The 20,669-nt window shown below is 49.8% G+C and overlaps 7 protein-coding genes across 7 annotated transcripts; 3 read left to right on the top strand and 4 right to left on the bottom strand.

The window, feature by feature from the left end:
* Positions 1-1,503: 1,503 nt before the first annotated feature.
* Positions 1,504-2,514, bottom strand: NCS54_00773800 (Abhydrolase-3 domain-containing protein; the record flags this gene model as incomplete). The annotated part of the gene is made up of 1 exon (XM_053153150.1): positions 1,504-2,514. The coding sequence occupies one exon, from the start codon at positions 2,512-2,514 to the stop codon at positions 1,504-1,506; it is 1,011 nt and encodes a 336-aa protein (XP_053009125.1).
* A 720-nt stretch (positions 2,515-3,234) lies between these two features.
* On the bottom strand, positions 3,235-4,601 carry NCS54_00773700 (Hypothetical protein; the record flags this gene model as incomplete). The annotated part of the gene is made up of 5 exons (XM_053153149.1): positions 3,235-3,745; positions 3,793-4,166; positions 4,216-4,283; positions 4,349-4,385; positions 4,443-4,601. The coding sequence occupies 5 exons, from the start codon at positions 4,599-4,601 to the stop codon at positions 3,235-3,237; spliced, it is 1,149 nt and encodes a 382-aa protein (XP_053009124.1).
* Positions 4,602-6,066: 1,465 nt separating this feature from the next.
* NCS54_00773600 (Hypothetical protein) lies at positions 6,067-8,073 on the bottom strand (the record flags this gene model as incomplete). Its single annotated transcript, XM_053153148.1, has 2 exons — positions 6,067-6,932; positions 6,993-8,073. 2 exons carry the CDS (start codon positions 8,071-8,073, stop codon positions 6,067-6,069), a joined length of 1,947 nt encoding a protein of 648 aa, XP_053009123.1.
* Positions 8,074-9,938: 1,865 nt separating this feature from the next.
* NCS54_00773500 (Hypothetical protein) lies at positions 9,939-11,880 on the top strand (the record flags this gene model as incomplete). The annotated part of the gene is made up of 6 exons (XM_053153147.1): positions 9,939-10,112; positions 10,173-10,263; positions 10,320-10,576; positions 10,627-10,725; positions 10,778-11,105; positions 11,165-11,880. The coding sequence occupies 6 exons, from the start codon at positions 9,939-9,941 to the stop codon at positions 11,878-11,880; spliced, it is 1,665 nt and encodes a 554-aa protein (XP_053009122.1).
* A 1,979-nt stretch (positions 11,881-13,859) lies between these two features.
* Positions 13,860-15,635, top strand: NCS54_00773400 (HET domain-containing protein; the record flags this gene model as incomplete). Its single annotated transcript, XM_053153146.1, has 1 exon — positions 13,860-15,635. The coding sequence occupies one exon, from the start codon at positions 13,860-13,862 to the stop codon at positions 15,633-15,635; it is 1,776 nt and encodes a 591-aa protein (XP_053009121.1).
* A 62-nt stretch (positions 15,636-15,697) lies between these two features.
* Positions 15,698-17,844, bottom strand: NCS54_00773300 (MFS domain-containing protein; the record flags this gene model as incomplete). Its single annotated transcript, XM_053153145.1, has 9 exons — positions 15,698-15,874; positions 15,935-16,405; positions 16,458-16,845; positions 16,900-17,020; positions 17,070-17,167; positions 17,216-17,298; positions 17,349-17,485; positions 17,536-17,638; positions 17,731-17,844. The coding sequence occupies 9 exons, from the start codon at positions 17,842-17,844 to the stop codon at positions 15,698-15,700; spliced, it is 1,692 nt and encodes a 563-aa protein (XP_053009120.1).
* A 682-nt stretch (positions 17,845-18,526) lies between these two features.
* On the top strand, positions 18,527-20,555 carry NCS54_00773200 (MFS domain-containing protein; the record flags this gene model as incomplete). The annotated part of the gene is made up of 12 exons (XM_053153144.1): positions 18,527-18,633; positions 18,689-18,757; positions 18,807-18,909; positions 18,960-18,998; positions 19,045-19,160; positions 19,216-19,359; positions 19,411-19,462; positions 19,511-19,711; positions 19,767-19,954; positions 20,005-20,068; positions 20,123-20,210; positions 20,278-20,555. The coding sequence occupies 12 exons, from the start codon at positions 18,527-18,529 to the stop codon at positions 20,553-20,555; spliced, it is 1,449 nt and encodes a 482-aa protein (XP_053009119.1).
* Positions 20,556-20,669: the final 114 nt, after the last annotated feature.

The raw sequence follows: 20,669 nt of genomic DNA, 5'->3' as shown, positions 1-20,669 counted from the left end.
AGGAGGCCTCAGTGGTCTTATTTATACGAGTATAGTCAGGTATGAAATCACGACCCTTTATCTAAGATTCAGTTTCTAACACACTGCACTGTAGACAAATCTTGCTCCCTCTGAACTTTGACTACGTTGCCGTCGATACTTTTCCACCCTCCCGACCCGAGCTGCTTGATCCTATGGATGATCCAGCTCCTGGGGCAGCTTTGATCAACGGCCCTCCACCCCCTGTTATCAAACGTCGAAGAAGGTTCCTCCGGTCAATTGTCAAGATGCTGCGAAAGATGAAGCCATCTCGGAAAAGACGCAACAGATGATCAGAACTGCGATGCCGAATTAACCGCAGAAGAATTCTCGGCTGAATCTCGAGGCTGCAATGAATCCCATGCTGAACCAATGGATATAGTGATACTCAGACGACCGTTCTGGAGGTGGTGGTTGTTTATTGCAGCTCACCGCTATTGAGAAAGACTCGCATGAGCTATTTGGACGTTCTGATTGGCCCCTGACTTGAGAGAGCGCTTCTTTCGAGGATTTGAATACCCCTCCAACCACCTCTTGTGTCTACTTTGGAAGTTCCTTCAAGCTAACTATACCCTGCCGTAAGCAACCCGCCTCTCTAAGTATCATGGATCATATACTGATTAACGTAGAGGCGGGACCTGTGATGAAGGGACGGACTAGAAGTCCGCTCCACGGTCATCTCGGGCACGGCAAAAAGTGCAGAATTGATCCTCATGGGGACAATGAAGTCTCTTCTAGTTGGCAAGCTTCATTGTACGAATCATCATCGAGGTCTAGGTCGGGCGGTCGAATCTATCGCCGCTAGGAAAAGCAGCCACCATGACATTCGTCTTAGAATCCAGCGGTGCTTTCAATATTTTCATTCCCATCGCACTGCCCCAGATTCTCTTTATCATCGTCAGGTGGCAGGTAGCTGGGCCTCTCTCCTGGATGGATATCACGTATCTGGTTCTCAGGCTTCTGGGACACTTGTGGCTGCACTCTTGTATGGTCTGGTTTATCAGTGAGTTGACGAGGCCAATGATGTATATAATGCGGCTGGACTCCTTCAAACCGCAGTGGCCCGAAGATGCAACCTGGAGCTGGAGACTGTGTTTATGGATTGGAAATAAATGCTATACGGCCGTGAAAAGTTTAAATGAGTTAGGGTACTCATACTAGTTTGAGTAGTGTAGTAAACGACCTGTGTTGAGTATCACGCTCGACTCCCCTTGGGAGGAGAATTCATTTACTGCAACAGTAGTTTTTAATTGTCTGTAGCAATGCGTATGCCATATAATACAGCCTTGAAGTTAGTTAATGTCTAATATAGGGCGATACGAGCGAGAATAGGAGGAAAGGAAAAGATAAAGCATCTTGTGTTGAGTATCAAGGTCATGTTTTGCGTATGACCTCTGAACGGATTATCATTATTAAAGTATATGTTCATTGCGAAATTAAAGAGGCAAGGTATGATCTTTCTCTTCCATGGAGAAATGGTGTGCTTCAAAAGGCCTTCAGCGCTCTCAGTCTCGCATCCAGAGCCTTCTTGACAATGGTTGCCTCACTTGCCACTTCATATACATGTGGCAGGCCGGGCCACAAGTGAAGCTCAACCTCGATGTCCTCGGCGGCAATGCGGCTGGCATAAGAGAGATCCTCAGCACGGAAAAGATCCAGGCCTCCTACTTCGACGTATGTGGATGGCAGATCTCGCAGATCTTTGGAGCGACCGGGTGCTGCATAGATGGAGATGTCGGCGTCCTCTTTCCCAGCCTCATCACCCAGAATGGCATTCCATGCCTGCTTGTTGTCGCCTGTCTTCCAGATGAGGAACGGTTCGAGAGGTGATCCTTTGGGAAGCTTAGTGCGATCGTCGAGCATGGGATATACAAGAATCTGCTTGGCCAGAGGTGGGCTGAGGTCCTTGTCGCGTGCCATTAGCGCTGCGCCAGCTGCAAGCCCACCGCCAGCCGAGTCGCCCATAACGGCAATCCGTTTGGGATCAATGTTCAATTCGGAAGCGTGGCTTGAGATATACTTCAAGCCAGCAAATACATTGTCGACGGCAGCGGGGGCCGGATCCTCCGGGGCGAGGCGATAGTCGACTGCGAAGAAAGTGATGCCCGTATCGGCGACATAACGGGCAATCTGGGGGGCGTAGACGTCCACGCTGCAGGATATGCCACCACCGCCGTGGGCAAAGACGACGGCAGGTCCAGGCTTGGTAGCGTCCGTGATTTCCTTGCTGGTGAAGCGGTAGAGGTTGACGGTGGTGTTGTCGAGGCTTTTGTACTGGAACTTGGTCTCGGTGATGCCAACAGGAGTCGGTAGCATGTGGATGATGTTGTACAGAGCAGCCTCGGTGAAGTTGCGCAGCTCAAACACGTCTACGAACGTATCGGGCCGTTCCGTTGGGGGAAGGGACGAGACGGCCGCGAGGTATTCGGGATCGTAGCTTAGAGCGGCGGCTGCCATGCCGAGCACTTGAGACAAGACAAGAGGTTGGAGTCTCATGGTGAAGAATATCCGCAGTCGGTAGGTAAGGGGGAGAGAGTATGTAGGTTAGGTGTGTGTCCGTGCAAGAGCAACTATTCCCTCGACACGACAAGACACCTTGGCCTTTTTGAACATGTCTCAGTTTGATTGAGACAACGCCAAGTCAGTTCATTCATACCGACGGGATCATGAAAGTCCTGCTGTATAACTAACTGTATACGGATGCTAGGTATCCCGCTCTCCCTGCCACCCTTGCTTATAAAATGGCGTGAGCCCTTGTTTCTGGGCAAACCTTAACTTTGTCGATGTGCGAATAGGAAGGTGACTACTCAGATATAGGTCTAGGTTCGTTATGCAGGCGATCGGAAATGGCATCAGTTGGGTCTTGGTTTGTCATGCGAGTGGACTCTGATCTTAAAGCACGTGTACGAAGGGAAGAAGCCGAATATCCTATCTCGTCTTGGCGTTGATGGGAATGTGAATTGCTCACTACTGCGTCCATAGTGTCGGACCGACTGCATCCAGCTCAGAGTGGAAGTGCTGGCTTTCCAGACTGACTCGAAACTGGTCGTATTCCTTGTCTACGCCAAGCCAAATGAACTCAGTCTCTTCGGAGGAACCGCTTTAGCGACTTCTGCGCCAGAACAGAGGTACGATTCCGACGGGGAACCGGTGTCATTATGTATCAAAGCCAGCTTTAACGGGAATTTTAATTTATTTTTCACAGCACTGCAACGTTTAGAGGCTCCTCTCCCGGTCCATCTTTGTAACGGTCTGAAAGGTCTCGGTCTTGACCTTGATGCCTCGAACAGGCACATTTCGGACTGAACCTGGCTCAACAGCGGCGGCATTGATAACATCAGCCGGCCACATAGCGACCAAGTCTTCATCTGACCGGTGTCTACTATAGCCAATCCCGTCGCTGCTATACTGTCGCTGCATCTCGAAAGTGGCATTGTTGTCGTTGAACAGCCGGTCTGCACCACGACCTGTAGACTTGGATAACTTCCCTGGAGTAGAATTAATTCTGCTCCCATGGCCTCCCCTATAACCACCACTAGATCTTGTAAACTTGGAGGCTAGACCTGGGAAGTAGCGGACGACGAAAGGCCGTAGTGTCGGGAGACAGGCACAAATTAGGGCCGATGTGAGCTCAGCCATCGACCACAAGTTGGACTCTACGTGTTTCCACGTGAAGTCCTCAAAGTCTTGGAGGTACTCTATGCGAATGGCGGAGAGAATGACTGTGCTAGTCCAATCAGCAATGGTGCTCAAGATAAAGGGGGAGACACGCACAAGAAGCCTAGACTGAAGATGCCAGCGAGAATGAACTTCTGAGTTCGAGGTAGTCTCAGGCTTCTAATGGCGGGTATCGGCAACAGAAAAACCATGACGTCTGTCACAATGTTTCCGGCCGCGTTGATGTACCATTGTGGCTGATTCGGGATGCATTTCGCGTCCACCGTCTTGTCCCAGAACCCGTGGATCGGCTGGCATACGAATATGCCAAGAAGAACCTGGGACACGGCCCAGCTACCGACAATGGCGATGGCAGCCTGGTAGACCTTCTTCATTCCCTGAATAGCTAGTAGCCGGTAGTAATGGAGGAGAAAAGTCAACTTGATGAATAGGAGGGAAGCCGCGTAGAGCACCACGGCGACGTAAAAGTTCTTTCTTTCGGTTAGTGTCAAGAATTGGAGGCAGAATACTCATTCTCACCTTCAAATAGAGGGAGGCGGTCTTGAGAATGTCTGGAGACACATGTTTTCCGAGGCCATAGCGGGTTTCTGGTTTCAACCTGATCAGCCACTTGCTTCAACGCCAGGAGACAGTGACCATAGATAGAACATACCTAGAATTATGGCTATTCCGCAGCCAATAACCACCAACTGTTGGATATCCGAGTTAGCTTCTGCCTAGAATAGTTTGAAGAAAGGCCCATGCACCAGAGAAATGAGAGCGAGAAAGTCGTCTGCTCCGAGCTGATTGAGAATGACATATCGAGTCCATAAGCGGAGTACAACAACCACCGTCGTGATGACCAACAGCATCACAACAACACCGATCAGGGTGGCTGATCTGTCTTGCACTGAACCGGATTCCATGTTGGTATGCCTGCTAGATGGCATTCGGCCATGCCTGGGTAGAGGGATGATTCTTAATCACTTCAGACTGCGGAGGTACTTGTAGCAGTCTCAGGTCGGCTATCGGCTTGAAGCATCGACTGACCAACCGTGAGACTGCCTGATTGCTCGTGCGCATATCCACATGCCTTCGGCGAACCTGAACCCTAAATGTGTGACCGAGGCTGGCATTCCCGCGTACCCCCGGTTGTGGCGAACCCGCCATGCATAAGATAGGCGACTATCTTGGGTGGGTACGGGGAAACCGAGTAGCAGCTTATAACTGACAGGTAACAATGCAACGCCGACGGCTATCCGATATTATCTGACGTGTTTGCTTTTCGTGTGTTCCTTTGATCTTGCCTTGGGCTGACCGGAAGAAGAAGGTTTTGTGTATCAACGCCTTCTTGATCAGCTCATTGTCTACTGGAATTTCATGCTTCCTGTTAACTCGAGCTATCGACGAGCTGAAATTGAACCCTTGACGCTACGACGAGTCTCTCTTACATGATTGGTGCCAAAACTCTGAGTTGGCCCATACATTAGAGTTTCTCTGAAGACACTTTTGAAACCGAGCGTTGAAAACCCCTGTCACCGTGCTCACCTCAGGTCACTTCTTGGCCATCCCTGTAGCACGTGGAGTCCGAGCCCTGAACTAGGACACACACCCGATGGGCAAGCCCGTCCTCGGCTGGCAGATCTGCTTTTATCTCCGGCATGTCCGTCTTGGCTCCCGCTTTGATCCCTCCGGCGTTCTCCCGCAAACCCCTGAGGGGTTCGTCAAGGTGCGGGAATAGGAAGGAGAGAGTATAAAGGCTTTATGCCGATCGGATGAACCTGAAACTTTGCTGTTTTGGTCAACTACCGTGACCCTTCTCCCTGCGCTGTGAACCTTGTATATCTATTGGTTTATCAGCCTATACGGCGAACCCGAACCCGGGTGGCAAGATTTGGTGCAGGAACATGATTCTCACTGTTTTTTTGGGAATAGCCAAGGGCCTACGTATGTCTAAATTGAGGAGGAGGAGAGCTGTCAATTTCTGTTCCTGCATATCATAGCTGGCCGTAATGAGAAATATCTCCGTTTAGAGTTTAGAAAGACCCTGCAGGTAACTATGCCAACCCACCATTCATTACATAGCGCAGCCATATGTTCATCTTCCAAGCCCAAGCATTACGTGCTGTCCTGCAAAGCCTCTGGTTCCACCATGAAGTCATCGAATCTTGCATGCATGGTGATTACAAATAGTCACTCCAGCCGTTCTTTTGAACCTGTTTCTCTAAATACACGCTTTTGTATAAACTTGGCGGTGCGCCTCCAATCTGGTCTATGTTTTTGTTGACCTCAAGTTATTCCATGGTCTCAAGCAAATCTCTAACATAGTGAAATTCTCTACTAGATCCCCCTCTCAACAATGCGGAAGGTTCTTGTATCCCTTACAAGTCATCATTCGTCCTGGTAGTTGTTATGCCCTGAAAATGTGCCCTCACCCCCGTCAAAAAAGTTTGAAGAAATGTCCGCCAGTTCAGACCAACCCTCATCCAAAGTAATAGACCGTTCCCCAGCACCCTGGACCTGCGGGCCTAAGCTGGTAACCCCGGGTTGGAAGTTTCCACACATTGCCGGCTGCCCATAGTTAATAGGTAGCTCCATCTTGCGCTGTTCGCACCTCTCAACGACCAGGCCTTTCGGGACGGGGATCTCCCATTTTAGAACGCCGATGTGATCAGGATCCGTCCGCCCTTTCAACGTGATTTCAAAAGCAGGCGGCTCGATATAAAAATTAGCACAGATCTGGGGCACTGAGGTCCTTCTCGTTTGTAACGGATTAGTCGCGGCGGCGGTGTTCATAGCATGGTCCAGGAGGGCCATGATGGGCGTCTCTAGCCGAACGTTTCCTGTCATCCCGTCGAATGCCCCGAGACGCTGTTGGTCTTCATTTGGGTCGGCAACCGGGCTCTGATGAAAAGTCCCAGGGAGTGGTGGTGCCATGGTTGTTGGTGGTGATGGGTCCTGACTGATGATGTGATCGCGGCTTGATCTTGCCGGTGTCGTAGATGGAGTATTCTCTGCCAAGATGGGAAGAATGTCAGAGCTAGATTGGGTATGGAGTAGCTGTGGTTTTGCGTTGAAGAGCGTGGCAAGAGTGACAGCCATCATGTCAATCGCCTCCTTTCGGGATGGTCGATAGTCCTCGAGAGAGGTAACTTGGCCGGCTTGAATTGCTCGATTGGCCTTTTCGTCGAAGACGGGCTCGAGCATACGGCGCGCCACCTCAATCAATGGGTGTCCATCGACAGAGTCCTCGTAGACTATGACCAATCGGTTAGACGCCATCTCATAGTGTTTGGTGTGATCGAAAAGGCACTCACAAGGTGATTCTGGTATGGGTTGGTTGGGAAGGATGATCTTCCAGATCTCCTGATAGCAATCTCTTTCATTGTTGAGCCAATTCTCACTCCCAGGCGTGAAACGCTTCGAACAGGCACTCTTAAATATGCCCGCGACCTTGTTCCACGACTCCTTGTCCATGGAGTAGTCGGGGTTGATATGCCCATCTGAGCCTTGAGTCTCATCCTTAGCCTTGGAATCCTGGCTGTCTTTCAAATGTCCTGGTGGCTGGCATGATCTGAACTTATTTTGAGGAGTCATCACGTGGTAGATTCGGCGGTAGGGACACAGGTATAAAAAGTCGCTCGTCTTCGATTTCTTGCTCTGGCGGTGACCACTGGCGGACCCGCCTCCAGGGCCAGATCCAGGGCTGTTGTCGGGAGCCTTACCGAGGCGCTGTTGATTCACACTCGGCGGAGACTTTCGTTTGTTTGATGCGCCGGATGAGGGGGTTGTCGTCTGACTTACAGGGGTGGTGCTGGTAGAGGCCCGTCTCGAGCCATCACGGGCTCGGGTAGTATTATCACCACCACCGAGAGATGTGATGGTATCGAAGCTTTGGTCGGGCAGGAGGTTGCGATCCTCCGAGGGTAGATTTTGTATTGTGCGGATGAGGCGCTCGGCATAATTGGGGTTGTTGAAGAGTATTTCTCGAAATGAGGCATTGAGGCGGCGGCTCTCTGGTCGGAGCTGTGGAGGGGACTCCGGGTAGCAAGCCTCGGAGTTTTTTTTTGGCCGGGAAGATAGACTCGCGAACCACATGCCCGTGCCCGCAAGAACAGGATCAGAGAGGCCGAGTGGTGGAGGCACTGACACGCGGTGCTGTGGAGAACAATCGCTAATGCAGGAAGACGCAGTGGTGCTACATGAGAGTAGAGGCGAGTCGGGAGGTGCAAGAGAAGGGGAGCTGTGGGCATGGAGCGACCCTTGTGTCTCAGAGGATTGGGCGACGTTCCAGGATGAGCCCGTCTCACGTAGCCAAGTAGTTAGACGGTCATTGCGGAACTCGGAGCTCGAGAGGGGCTGCCTCGAGTGCGGTCCTTGGATGACCTGTTGTGTCATTGTTGATGAGACGAGGGACAAAGAGATGAATCGGATCAAGAAGGGCAAGGTGAACCAACAAGAGCAAAGGTGAGCAGAAAGAGGGCGGGCGGGCGTTTTTGTGGGATGTCCTGTTGGTCCAAGGTGGCTTGCTTTCTCGACGGCCGTAGAGTTAAGTCCCCTGAGGCTCAACGGCCATCCACTTTCTTGGACTTGTCTTATTTCTTAAATATCAAATTGACCAATTAACTCGGAAGATGAATCGGCGTCTGGATACTGGAAAATTGCATGCTATGTGCTGTAGATCATCTCCCATTCACCGGGCCGCTTCTGTACAGCATCGGTGTTCAACTCGCCAATGGTAGAGATATGAGACATGGTGGAGATGCCACAAGAGGACTTGGGGGCCTTCTACTGGACTCCTTGCTGAGACACTGCCGTGAATACTACACATACGGTGCATTAAAGTACTCATTGAAGATAATTGCCTGGCCGTTTTATAAAGCTCGTACTCACGTTTAAGGTTATAATTAAGGTGCGGCAATCGATGGATTCCAATCGCCCGGAGGACGGAACGGCTACGGCCGCGGACCCCGCTGTGGAGGCCCCCGCCATCAACTGCGCACGATGGTGCAGAAACGCGAACCTACGATGAGTAATTCCCCCTTCAACGGCCTTTGTTGGCCATCTGAACGGAGCCATGGGTGGAATTCTACGGCGATCGAGTAGTAGGCGAATCCGAAGCTAGTTTACTTGAAATTCGCTTCATTTAACTCGGCCACTTGTCGGTCGACCGCCGCCGACAATCACTCTCCATCGGCTCAGAAAGAGAACTTGGCTTGGAAGCTTTTATACAAAGACGTATTTGGCAAATTCCTATTCAAGCTGCCTTGATGGTTCGCGAGCCACGAACCCAGTATGTGTTCAGCCCCGGACGGTTTACATATTGCCTTGTGCTGACGCAATGCACTTCCAAACGGCGATTCCCACGCCCTCACAAGAGCAACGATGCCGCCTCGTCATCATGCGTCTGCCCGGTGGAGTGTGTATGTCAGCATACCATCCCCGCCCTACCGGCTCCCTCCCTGCGGGTCTCGAGACACAGGACATTGACAACTCGTTTGTCTCGGAGGAGTGGGTTTTGTGGAGAGTGCTCGTCGGTCCATTATGGCTCCTAAATTTAGTAAGACTGCACTCTTTTCTGCTGGGCTCCTTTGACCACTCAGTAGGTCGGCAATAAAAGTGTCGTTGTTATAAAAGCCATGATGAGATGAATTTTCCCGGAAGGAATGAGATGACAGAAGTTTGGGTTCCTTCTTCGCGCTTCGGTTTGCCCCGTGTTCGTTAAGTAAGGAGTACTCACGGAATAATCCAGACTCCTTTGTCGAGAATAGGGTCATCTATGGCCCGTTTATGCTTAGCACACAGCCATCGTTCTTCATAGTAACTAAAATCTCGAAAGGTCTATTGTACGCTGCTGGTTGTGAAGTGCGCTTAGCTCGCCCCTGAAACCCAATCTGAATCGAAACGCCACTTCTCAGGGCTCGTGACATAGCCATTCGCTCTTCCGACACCGCCATAGGGGAGGGATCCCAGGCGATCTCACAGAGGCGTTCAATGGAATGTTCAGTATGGACTTTGGGCCTGGTTTTGGTTGGGTCTAGACCGCGTGGTGGACAGAGTTGAGACGCTATCGATGTTTAGGGCCCAGCCATTCGCTTGACGTTCCCCCTTGCGGCGAACCCAGCCCTACGGGGCCGTCGAAAAACGGAAATTTGACTAGGCTGATTCTTTCAGCCCATTCCAGCTATTTAAATCAGCAGGCTGCACCTGACGGTCCATGTCGAGAATTTCTTGGAGCCAGAGTCACGGACGGATAATGCAAGATGCGGTATTCCCCGCTGTGTCTGCTGCCGTTTGTGCTGCTCGTGCAAGTTGTTATCGCCCAAGGCTCTATTACTGATATTTGTGCCGGTGTGAAAGGCATTGCTGGCTGCAAAGTCTCTATCACGGTCCCTACGGGTGTCAAAGTTAACACCAAACGCAAGACGGTCAAAGTGGTAGGCTGCCGGCAATACTGAGATCCGGCTACTACCAGTTAGCAGCTAACGGAGGCCTAGTACAATAAGTGCAAGACCAAGAAGCAGGTCAAGTACAACTGCGGTACCAAGCAGAAGCCAAAGACTTGTACTAAGACCCAGTGTGTTCCTGGTGAGCTGCACCTCTTTGCTATTCAGAGGAGGGATATCTTGCTGACACCAGTTCAGGGTACGATAACAAGATTCAAAATGTGCCCTCGAGCTTGACTGTCCTTACCAAAAAGATCAATCTCTGCAATCAGATCCGCAGTATCCTCGGCAACACCATTGGGAACAAGTTCATCAACTCAAACAATGCACTCTGCTCATGCTTCCCCAAGGTGAAGCAGCTAGAGACCGGCGGGAAGTTCACTTCTATCTCGTCCAAAGGCGAACTCAAGTCGGAAAACAGCAATGTCATCAAGACTGCTGGCGAGTTGCAGACGGTAAGCTAGCCCTCATCCGCAATTCGTCACCCTCTTCTGACTAATCTAAGTGCATCGCAAATGCCGGTTTCCCTGTCAAAGACAACAAGGCCGCCGTCCTTGCACCCTTGAAACCCAAGGATGGTTGGGCTTTTGCCCCAGCTGCAGAGGTACGAGCACTTGTGGCCTGCCATGCTCGATTAGTATACTAACGCCCATTAGATTGATATGAGCCTGTACAAGAATCTGATTGATCTCACGGTCCCCTGCCAGACTGGCTCCTGCAACGTAAACCTGATCCGCGATACCGTCAAGAGCTACGTGACAAATTCATACGAAACGATGAAGCAGCCAATTACTAGCATCGTGGGTGACTGGTACGACAAGATATATGAGCTATTGACAAGTATACTGGCATATTCTCAAAGCTGCGACAACGTGCAGTTCACCATGCAGGATGTCTATACTGAGATCTCCGACCTCGCAACACAGATCTGCGAGACGCTTCACAAGTGCGACGGTCCAAAAGTTGACGAATTTCTACAAGAGAGTAAGGAAACAGTTCCTTCCTATGCTGGATGCCCAAAGTGTCTAACATGTAGTGCGTAGCCTACGACCTCGTCCAAATGGTTGGTGACCTCTGGGAAGCTCGAGACCCTCTCGGCACCGCCAACACTGCCCTGACGGGACTTTTGGGTCGCTCCAGCAAGCTGAAAGATGAGTGGCCGACAAATATCTTGGCCACGAGTCAAATAGTCAACGTCATCCAGCAAGGCCAGTTCAAGACCGTCAACGACATCTTCAAGTTCATGCCCATCGCCACGGATCTTCCGGCGTTAGCCTCGGACATCCAGACAGCCTCATTTGCCCTCTTCGATATCCTTGATCAGTATCAACACGTCGCAGAAGAGGCCTTGGCCCTGGCCAACAAGCTAATCGCCATCGACTGGACAAAGGTCCCAGATGAGGTGACCTTTAACGACGGAACCTACAACCGGCTCATAGTCATACAGATTTTGATCAACAGCAAGATAAAAACATCTGTCGAAGGCTATGTGGCATCGTGCAAAACACTGCAAACGGCCCTGGACAACTTCTCCTTGACCAACGGCCGCTACAGTGTTGTCAAGTCGGTGGTTACCTACCAGCGATTCAGTACCGTCTCTATGGACATGCCCTGCTCCAAGATGACCAAGCAGGTCTTTAAGAAATTTGGGCTGACTACCTCGTTCAGTTATCGAACGTTTTGGAAGTGCAAGTTCAACCAGGTGGCACAATACCCTCGGAACCACATTCCATTCATGCGGATCCGAGGCAACGCCTGAAACCAAACGCGGGCTTGGTTTCGTAGCATAGAAATTTCCCCTTGAATAAATTTAAATTCCGTTCGAGTGTTTTCTTATGTTATCCCTAACTTGTACCGACAAATTCCAGACTGCACCTGCGTAGATGATGACTTGCCATTATGTATATCCCCTGGACGTAATCTCGAGGTTAACTTTGCACATATCAAAGAAACCTTTCTATTTCTTGAAATAAGAGCAGCTAGTTTCCGTGTAAAGTAATTATTCAACCATTTCCGGCATTGTTTTGCGGTGTTGGGGTTGAATGCCGGTCCGTGTTGATAACCATGTTAAGTACTGTAGCAAGTGCCCTCTTCAGAGCCATCATGGTGGCAACAAAAGCAATAGTATGAGTATCTACCTGTTTTCTAACGCTAATAGAAGCATCCAAAGCTGTGAAATATTCCGGAATATGTCGTGAGGATGCTCTACATTAACCAGTGTAATACCAGGTAAATGGCTCGAATCTATGGCTTTGGGTCACCACGAGTTGCTCCAGCAGTGACTTACTGAAATCAACAATGAATGAACATGTCAAGTAATTACCCCAACATACCTTACAGACCAAGTTTGGCGCCGCCGGTGGCGGAGGAAGATGCGCTTGTCATGGAGAAATAAGTGATAAAAAAAATGAACAATAGGATCAGGGCTGTGGGCGAGGATGGGTGTCGGACATTTTTTTCTGGGGTTTTTCTGGCTAACAGTTCAACTATATTTCTCTGGCTGGGTTACCTCAATCTACCCTCTGGGTATACAATGAGGTTAAATTACTTCAATAGTCCAACTGTTTACACGCTAATCCGACCTGTGAGATGCTTTGGGGGGGAGCTCAGCTCTCTTTAACCCTCGGGAGGATGAGTAACATGAGACTAAACTTGATTCAGACGTGGTATGACAGGAGTGGTTGCTTTCACAGCCTCATTCATGACCAGCCCAATTTTGGCTCAGGTGATTCCCACAATCGTGATATGGATCCTGTTTCTCACAATCAATGATTCCAAGATTGATTAACACGGGCAAAGGAACTAGCTTTCTTCGATTCTTAGCCACATGGATATTTTCTAAGATAGATAAAAAAGAAATCGACAAGTTGATATATAAGGAAATGGACCAAGTAGTCTCGCTTCTCTGCACATTTGGCCAAGAATCAGCCACGTGAGTTGTGTGTCAACCCCTCACAGCCCCCTCTTAACGCACATTCCTTTCCTCTCTATTTCCTTTAACCTGTTCATCCCATTTTCACTGTGAACCCTCTTCATCGATTCCCAAGTGACCTGTAGCGCAAACCGACCAGAATGGCACCAAATAGCGACCCTGCCTGCATCGCTGAGCAGAGGTGTACTCGATGTAGTCGCATCCCCTGGAAATTCCATATTTGGGTCCTGCTGGCAACATTCCGGACGTCCGGAGACAGTGAACATTTCTCAAGTCGGCTTGATGACGACTCTTTGGACGATCTCGACTTTGCGCTCGATGCCCTGCGCCGGGAACAGAACAATCCATTGGCCAATGAGCACAAAGACGAAGCAAAGAGAGGCATAGGGCTGGGTAACTTGAGCCCGGGCCAAGTGGACCGTCTGCATTTTCTCGTTGGACACCCTTGCGATGGTGATCAAGATGAAAGGATCAGCCCTGAACGAGGAACAGACCTCCGGGATACAAGCAAAGGCGACAAAGAACAAATTAAGATCGCTATTCACATGGGGTCCCAAAAAACAGGAATTACAGTCTACTTCAACCACCACCCAAACTTCGCCGCACTAAAACAGGCGGCCGCCATGGGTTGCTACCTCTGTCGGACTCTTCAGGCCGGGCTAATTCCCGGGCCTCTGAAGAGGCCACTCATTGAATTAAAGACATGTCCGGGAACAAGGCGTTACGGGAAATCGGAATACGAACCGCCAGCTGGTTGGACGGTGCAGTTGATTGAGTCATCCCTGCCAGGAGAAACGGCAGACGAAATGGGCTCGTTTTTATTCCCCAAATGTATTTGGACTAGAAATAACCCTCTACTTGTCCCCAGATTAATCATCTACACAGCACTTCGGCGAGAAATCCTCGATGTGGATCTCGAATGCCTTGTCCGTGACGTCGTTCGGCCCTGGGTCGATGATTGCGACGCCGGGAAGAGCTATCACCAACACTGCCAGTCCGTCACAGCAAGAAAACCTGACCACCTCCCCACGAGGCTCATAGATGTTGGGACTTGCCTAGAGGATCCTGTCCGCCTCCTTGTGACCAGCGAGGACATTCCCAAGGCCGCCGAGCCGCCTAAATACTTGACTCTCAGTTACTGCTGGGGCCAGTCTAATAACCCGGCAAAAACCACATCTCAAAACTTCGGGAAACGCCGGGAGAACATCGACACTGAGGATCTTCCACAGACTATTCAGGATGCCATTAGACTCACAAGGGCCATGAAGATCCGTTACCTCTGGGTAGATGCTCTGTGCATCATTCAAAACTTGGAAGACTTTTACCTGGAGGCCACGAAGATGGAATCATACTATGCCGGCGGATATTGTCTCATCTCGGCTACAGGCTTCTCGGACAGCTCTGAAGGGCTATTTCCTGATCGAAAAATCGGAAATTATCACACCAAGACGTGCACATTTGGTTACAGTAGTCGACACAAAAGTTACTATCTCCTAAAGAACCCGTCCAATAATCTCCTATGGGAGGCCTGTCGACATCAGCCTGTGCAGGAACGAGCCTGGTGTCTCCAGGAGCGCCTACTCTCTAAAAGGATTCTCCACATTACCGCTGAAGCCGTCTTTTGGCAATGTCCTAGCATATGCAAAACTTCTGAATTCTATCAAAATTCCGAATCATGGCCTTCAGAGATTGAGATAGAGAGAAAGATAGCTCATATGGCAGACGACTGGGGCCTCTCTCCCCGCGACTGCTTGAGGAAGATCGAGCAAGTGAAGAGGGAAAAAAATGTCGAGAAGGCAAGGAAGGATCTGTCGGGGAACTATAGTGCTCCCCTGATTATTGGATGTCACAAAATTCTCAACCAGCCCTCTACGACGGACATGTGGCTGGCTTGGACAAGACTGATCCAAAATTATCTGTTCATGGAGCTGAGCTACGAGGATGACCGGCTGACCGCGATTCAGGGCCTTGGTCATCGGTTGGCCGAGCTCCATGAAGACAAATACTTTGGTGGCATATTTCTCTCTCATCTTGCCCATGGCCTCCTTTGGAGGGGCAAAAAGAGACCACAAGGCCGACGATCAACAAGCTGTCCCACCTGGTCTTGGGTAGTTGCCAAGCCGATTGAATTTATCAGTTTGGAACGTTCCCTGGTTTCCAACATTGAGGATGACGCCATATTTCCGCTTTCAACCAGTATGATTCCGATGATGGGCCAAGAAACGCGGAGCCTTTATCTAAGGGTGCCTCTGGTGCCAATGGCTAAGTTCACACTCCAAGGCTCACCAGCCCTCAAGACGTCCGCAATCTGGGTGTATCGGGATGTAGAGTTTACCCTCTGCTTCGATGAAGAAAATTTGGTGCCTTGTGATTTGCGCCACGTCAAGGTCATCCTGCTTGGATATACACAAGGATGTGAATCTCTGGCTGGCTTGGTTGTTCGTAATAGCATGGGAAGTTCTCAGTACGTGGAACGAACAGGGTATACCGAAGTGAAGGCGATGAATTCAGACATGATGGGCACGGCATGGGGACTGGATAAACTGTTCGAGCCTTGGATAGAGAGTGTCAACCTGGTCTAATAAGATTTCGACTAGAAGCCTTGGTAACATAGCAATATCACAACCGGCTTCCTACATTTTCTCTACAGCAACCGTTTCTCGTTCAATGACAGCGAAGCCAGTAGGCAAACACTGGCCAACCCAATGCAAAGTAGGAAAGACACCTGAAAGCTAGAAACATAGGCTCCGACAACTAAGCTGTGAGCCTTCCCCGTTAGGCTTTGGACATAGGTGATGTCAGATAATGCCTTCTGGATGACCTATGGCGACGTTAGTTTTCTCCTCCAGACTTTTATGTACCTTCAAGTAGGAGAACTAACCTCTGGAGCATTACCAATACCGCCTCCAATAAGTGCCTTGCGCAGGGCTGATCTCAGGGCACTTTGGAAAGCGGCACTTGCAGAGCAAAGTCCAGCTACGGCTCCAACACTGCCGCTAAGATACAATCCTGAGCTTGCAATGGCCAGGTCTTGTTCTTCAACACCAGCTGCGAGCGCAACAAACGTGGTTGAATGCGCAATACCAGTCGCGAAACCACCCGGGAACACAAATAGTGACTGCAAAACAGAAGTGTGGCCACGCCAAAAGATGAGGAGGAGAGTAAAACAAAAAGCTGAGCTGAGGGCGGCAAAAACCGTTGGGAGCTTGTAACGACCATATCGCTTTATGAGAAAGCCTGCAAGAAGACCTCCGGCTGTATTGCCCACGATCGATGGGACCATGTAGGCTCCCGCCTCGCCGGTTGTAGCATTCTTGGTAACTTGGAAGTACAGAGGGATGAAAAACATCAACTACATATGAAGTCAGTATTCAGCATAGTTGAAGGGGCACAGGAAAGTGTACAGCAACTTGCGAGGCGTTCTGCATCGTGATGATGACATATGGCGTCAGAATAGCGCGACTGGAAAGGAGATGAAGAGGGAAAATGGGCTCCGCTGCTTGAGACTCTGCAATCACAAAGAGCAGCCCGCTCATCAACCCTACTCCTCCAAGAAGGAATATGAGAATCGATGTCCAAGGGACTTTCTCGCCACCAACGTCCACGATGAGCAAGAAGGAAAGGATGGTCACACTCATAAAGAGTGCCCCAGTAAAGTCTATCCTTCCTAGCTTTGAGGCGAGGCTACTCTTGGTTTCGTCATCTGAGCCTTGACTCTTCTGTGGAGTCTCGAGGTTTAGGGCAACGAGCAGCATTGCAAGGACGGTCAGAGGAGCCTGGCCAGAGAGTGCCCTTAAGGAATATCCGTTAATGGCGTTGAATCTTGCGCTGCTTTGGGGCACTTACCACCGCCAACCGACTGCTTGTGCAAGGAAACCTCCAACAGCACCACCCGAGGACCTACCGACCGTTTGAACAACGTTGACGTAGCTTCGATATGTAGCAACATCTCGAAGAGGTACAAGATCTGGTTCACGTTAGAAATCGCAACAAACAGGTATGTTTGAGCATGTTACCGGTAATGATGATTGAGACGAGGCAGACCATTCCGGCACCACCCAGGCCTTGTATCGAGCGAGCGACAATCAGCTGCGGCATTGATTGGCAGAAACCACTAAAATTCAAGTTAGGATACTTCGCAAATTTTGACAGTCAAGCGCACCAGAGTAGACTGCCGGTAGCAAACAAGCCGTATGAAACCTGAAGCATAAACTTGCGTCCAAAGATATCACTGAGTTTACCGTACTTATCCAAGTCAGCAACAATTCTTGATAGCCCTGATATAAATGTCATACCAATGGCTGGCCCATGCACATGGCAAGCATATAACTCGACAAAAGCCAACTGGCGTTTTGAAGGTCATTGAACTCAGACGCAATGGCTCCATATGTGGCTAGAACCAAAGAAGTGTCTGCTTGGGAGACAAAGACGCCTGCGACATGAAATTAATATTTGCATGGGAGCTACCAGCGTCACACCAACCAATGAGAAGAACAGATAGGATCCCGAAAACGGATCTTTGCTCTTCATCCTTTGGTGTTTGAGTACCCGTAGGCGGCTCGGCTCGTTCATTTTCCTCCAATTCCTTTTCATGTAAGTATTTAGTGTTTAAAACGTACTCCAGATAGATACGGATTGCCAAGGGGATATCGATCAGGGAAAATAGGAGGCACTTACATCGTACCGGTCAGTTTCACCGGAAAGTAAGGGCGTTACTTCATCAGGATTCACTTCTGATACAGTCTGGACGGACCTATGCTTGGTTAGACCTTGAGACTTGTCAATCGCCATACTGCTAGGGAACAGAATTAGATAGTTCGAATAGTCATAACCGATTGAGAGCAACTGACCACCCTATCAAGCGTACCTTCATGCCGTGGCGTTTTATGCCCTTGTTTGACTTGACGCTGAGCTCGGCGACGGAGTTAATCCACGGTCCGACCCAGATGCCCGCGATAACGAGTTGATGCTCATACTTAGGGCCGATGACGTGCGAATATCTCCCCTGGCTAACCCCACAAAAGCTGCACCATCTGTCATGTTAGCTCGACAACTTGGCAGCGGAAAATATCCAAGTGAGCTACGGGTTGTGGGGGCGAGATCCGATGTCCGAGGTTATTCTTTCCGTGGTATTCTCACGAGCATGCTCTTCTTCACGGGATAGGTCGTTGTGAGGATGCGGTGTTGGTTCCGCGAAAGTAGATCATCAGACCTAGCGATTGCGTGCTAGATACAGTCAATGAGATGGCAATTCCAGCTTTTCCGAGCCTTGTACATGAGTCATGTTAGTTACACAACATCCACAACTCCCAAAAGTGACGGGTTGGCTGCGTTGCTCTCTCAGTTGAGCATGGTCCTGATTGCGTGACCAAGAAGGCGTCGATTAAAAGATGCCGAATGCTACGATGGCAAGTAATCATCACTTCTCTGCTCAAACCTGTTCACCCGAGTAACTGGCCAGTTAGCAGTCGAAATGTCAGAGAAGCAATCCAACAGTGTCATGATTGACAGCGATGATGCTGCACGAGACCAGACACCACCCGAGTGGTCGGCCAAGGAGGAGCGAAACCTAGTTCGAAGGTACACGACCTTGAACCTTGCTTACACCGTGTTTGAGGCTGATCTATCGTTCAAGGATTGACTTTGCTGTCATGCCCCTGCTGATCATTGGTTTTTTCGTTCTTCAGCTCGATCGGTCAAACATGTGGGTGCTGCAGAGTCGGCTCTCGGGATCTTGACTAACCAAAGAACAGAGGCAATGCAATGACTGATAACTTCATGCCAGAGGTTGGGATCAACCAGTTTCAGTACAATGTTGGCAACCAGCTCATGTATCTGGGCATTGTGCTATTCGAGGTGTGTAATAGTACACTAGCATTGAGTTGGACACGGCTGACATCCGTTAGATCCCCTCCAATCTCGTGCTCTACCGCGTTGGACCGGCGGTTTGGATATGATTCCAAATTCTGGCCTGGTATGTTAATTGGATAGGGCAAATATCAACAAGGCATTAACTACCATGACTGCAGGGGCCTGGTGGCTACGTTTCAAGCCTTCATCAAAGGCCAAGGATACGGCGCCTATTTGGCAACTCGCTTCCTCCTTGGGTATGTACTTCCCTTTTTCAGACTCATGCTCCATTTTTATTAAGACATGTTACAGTATTTGCGAGTGTGGGTACATCCCGGCAGCTTTATTCACCATCACGAGATTCTACAAGCAAGAAGAGACAAGCAAGCGGTTTGGTGTCTTCTTTGTTGGTAACATGGCTGCCAACGGCGCGGCTGGCCTTTTGGCCTTCGGGATGTGAGCCTCGAATACTATGAAAGTCTTGGAAAGATTTCTGACATATCATAGCCTTCGAATGAGAGGCATTGGCGGTTTGTCAGGGTGGCAGTGGCTGTTTCTAGTAAGCTAATAGTCTCAAGAACCTTGTCCAGAACTAACAATGTCACAGATTGAAGGAATGCTGACTTTGGTCGTTGCGGTTGCCTTTATATTGTTCTTCCCTCGATCAACGGCCAACCCGGTATCGCTTGTTGGGCTCCGATACTTCAACGAGCACGAGGCTCAGATCCTCACTGCACGTGTGTTGCGTGACGATCCTACCAAGCTTCAGGCCAGAACAAATGTCAGCCGAGAAGAGCTCAAGGCAGCTGTGAGTCATGAGAGTCGACCTATTCATTTCCATGAGTACTAATAACTCGTCCCAGTTGACAAACTGGAGACTGATCGGCCACGTCCTGACCACCATCCTCTGTCTTTCTGCCCAGGCTTCTCTTTTTGCTTTTGCCCCTTCGATCGTGGCAACTTATGGATACGGAAGACTGCAAGCGAATGCAATGACCTCGATCGGATACTGGATTCTCCTTGTCACTACCGTGGCCTGGGGCTGGATCGCGTGAGTTCTATATTAACGAATTAAAACCGCATGGAACTGATCAGCGTTAGTGATAAATGGGGAAAGCGAGGCCCTATGGTCCTCTTGGGGGTTGTTATAGGATGGGCTCTGATTGTAAGGAAATATGATGTTGACAGTCACCTCGGAGTGATGCTGACCCAGGGGCAGATTGCGAACCGAGTTCTTGCGAGAACGGACAAGGTGGATGCAAAATTTGCTATCCTAACCCTCATCATTGCTTTCAGCTTCAACTGGCGTACGTGATCCTCAAAAGAACCTCTTTTCTCACATATGAACCCGAATAATAATTGACAACCATACAGACCCCGTTCACGCCTCCTGGGTATCACTGAATGCCAAAAGTGCAGGTGAGAGGTCTATCACCATGGCCATCTTCATCATGGTAGCCAACACATCCGGCATCGTAAGCGGCCAGCTCTTCCAGGCAAAAGATGCGCCACGGTATCAGACTGCTTGGACGGCAACGGTAGCCCTGTCTTGTGCTGGGGTAGCGGTTTGTACTTGGACCAATTTCCAGTACTGGTGGCTCAACCGCAGGAATGCTAGAAAGGGCGACACTACCTTTGTGTACTCTTACTAGATGTGATTAAGACAAGAAATGGGAAGGCTCAGTGCTATAAACGGTTGATGAGTACCCTCAATTTGTGATCTCTTAAGACATTTGCAAACCTAGAAGTCTCCCATGGCTTTATCG

This window comes from Fusarium falciforme, chromosome 6 (genome assembly GCF_026873545.1).
Source record: "Fusarium falciforme chromosome 6, complete sequence".
Taxonomy (NCBI): domain Eukaryota; kingdom Fungi; phylum Ascomycota; class Sordariomycetes; order Hypocreales; family Nectriaceae; genus Fusarium; species Fusarium falciforme.
This window is presented reverse-complemented; position numbering and strand designations above follow the sequence as displayed.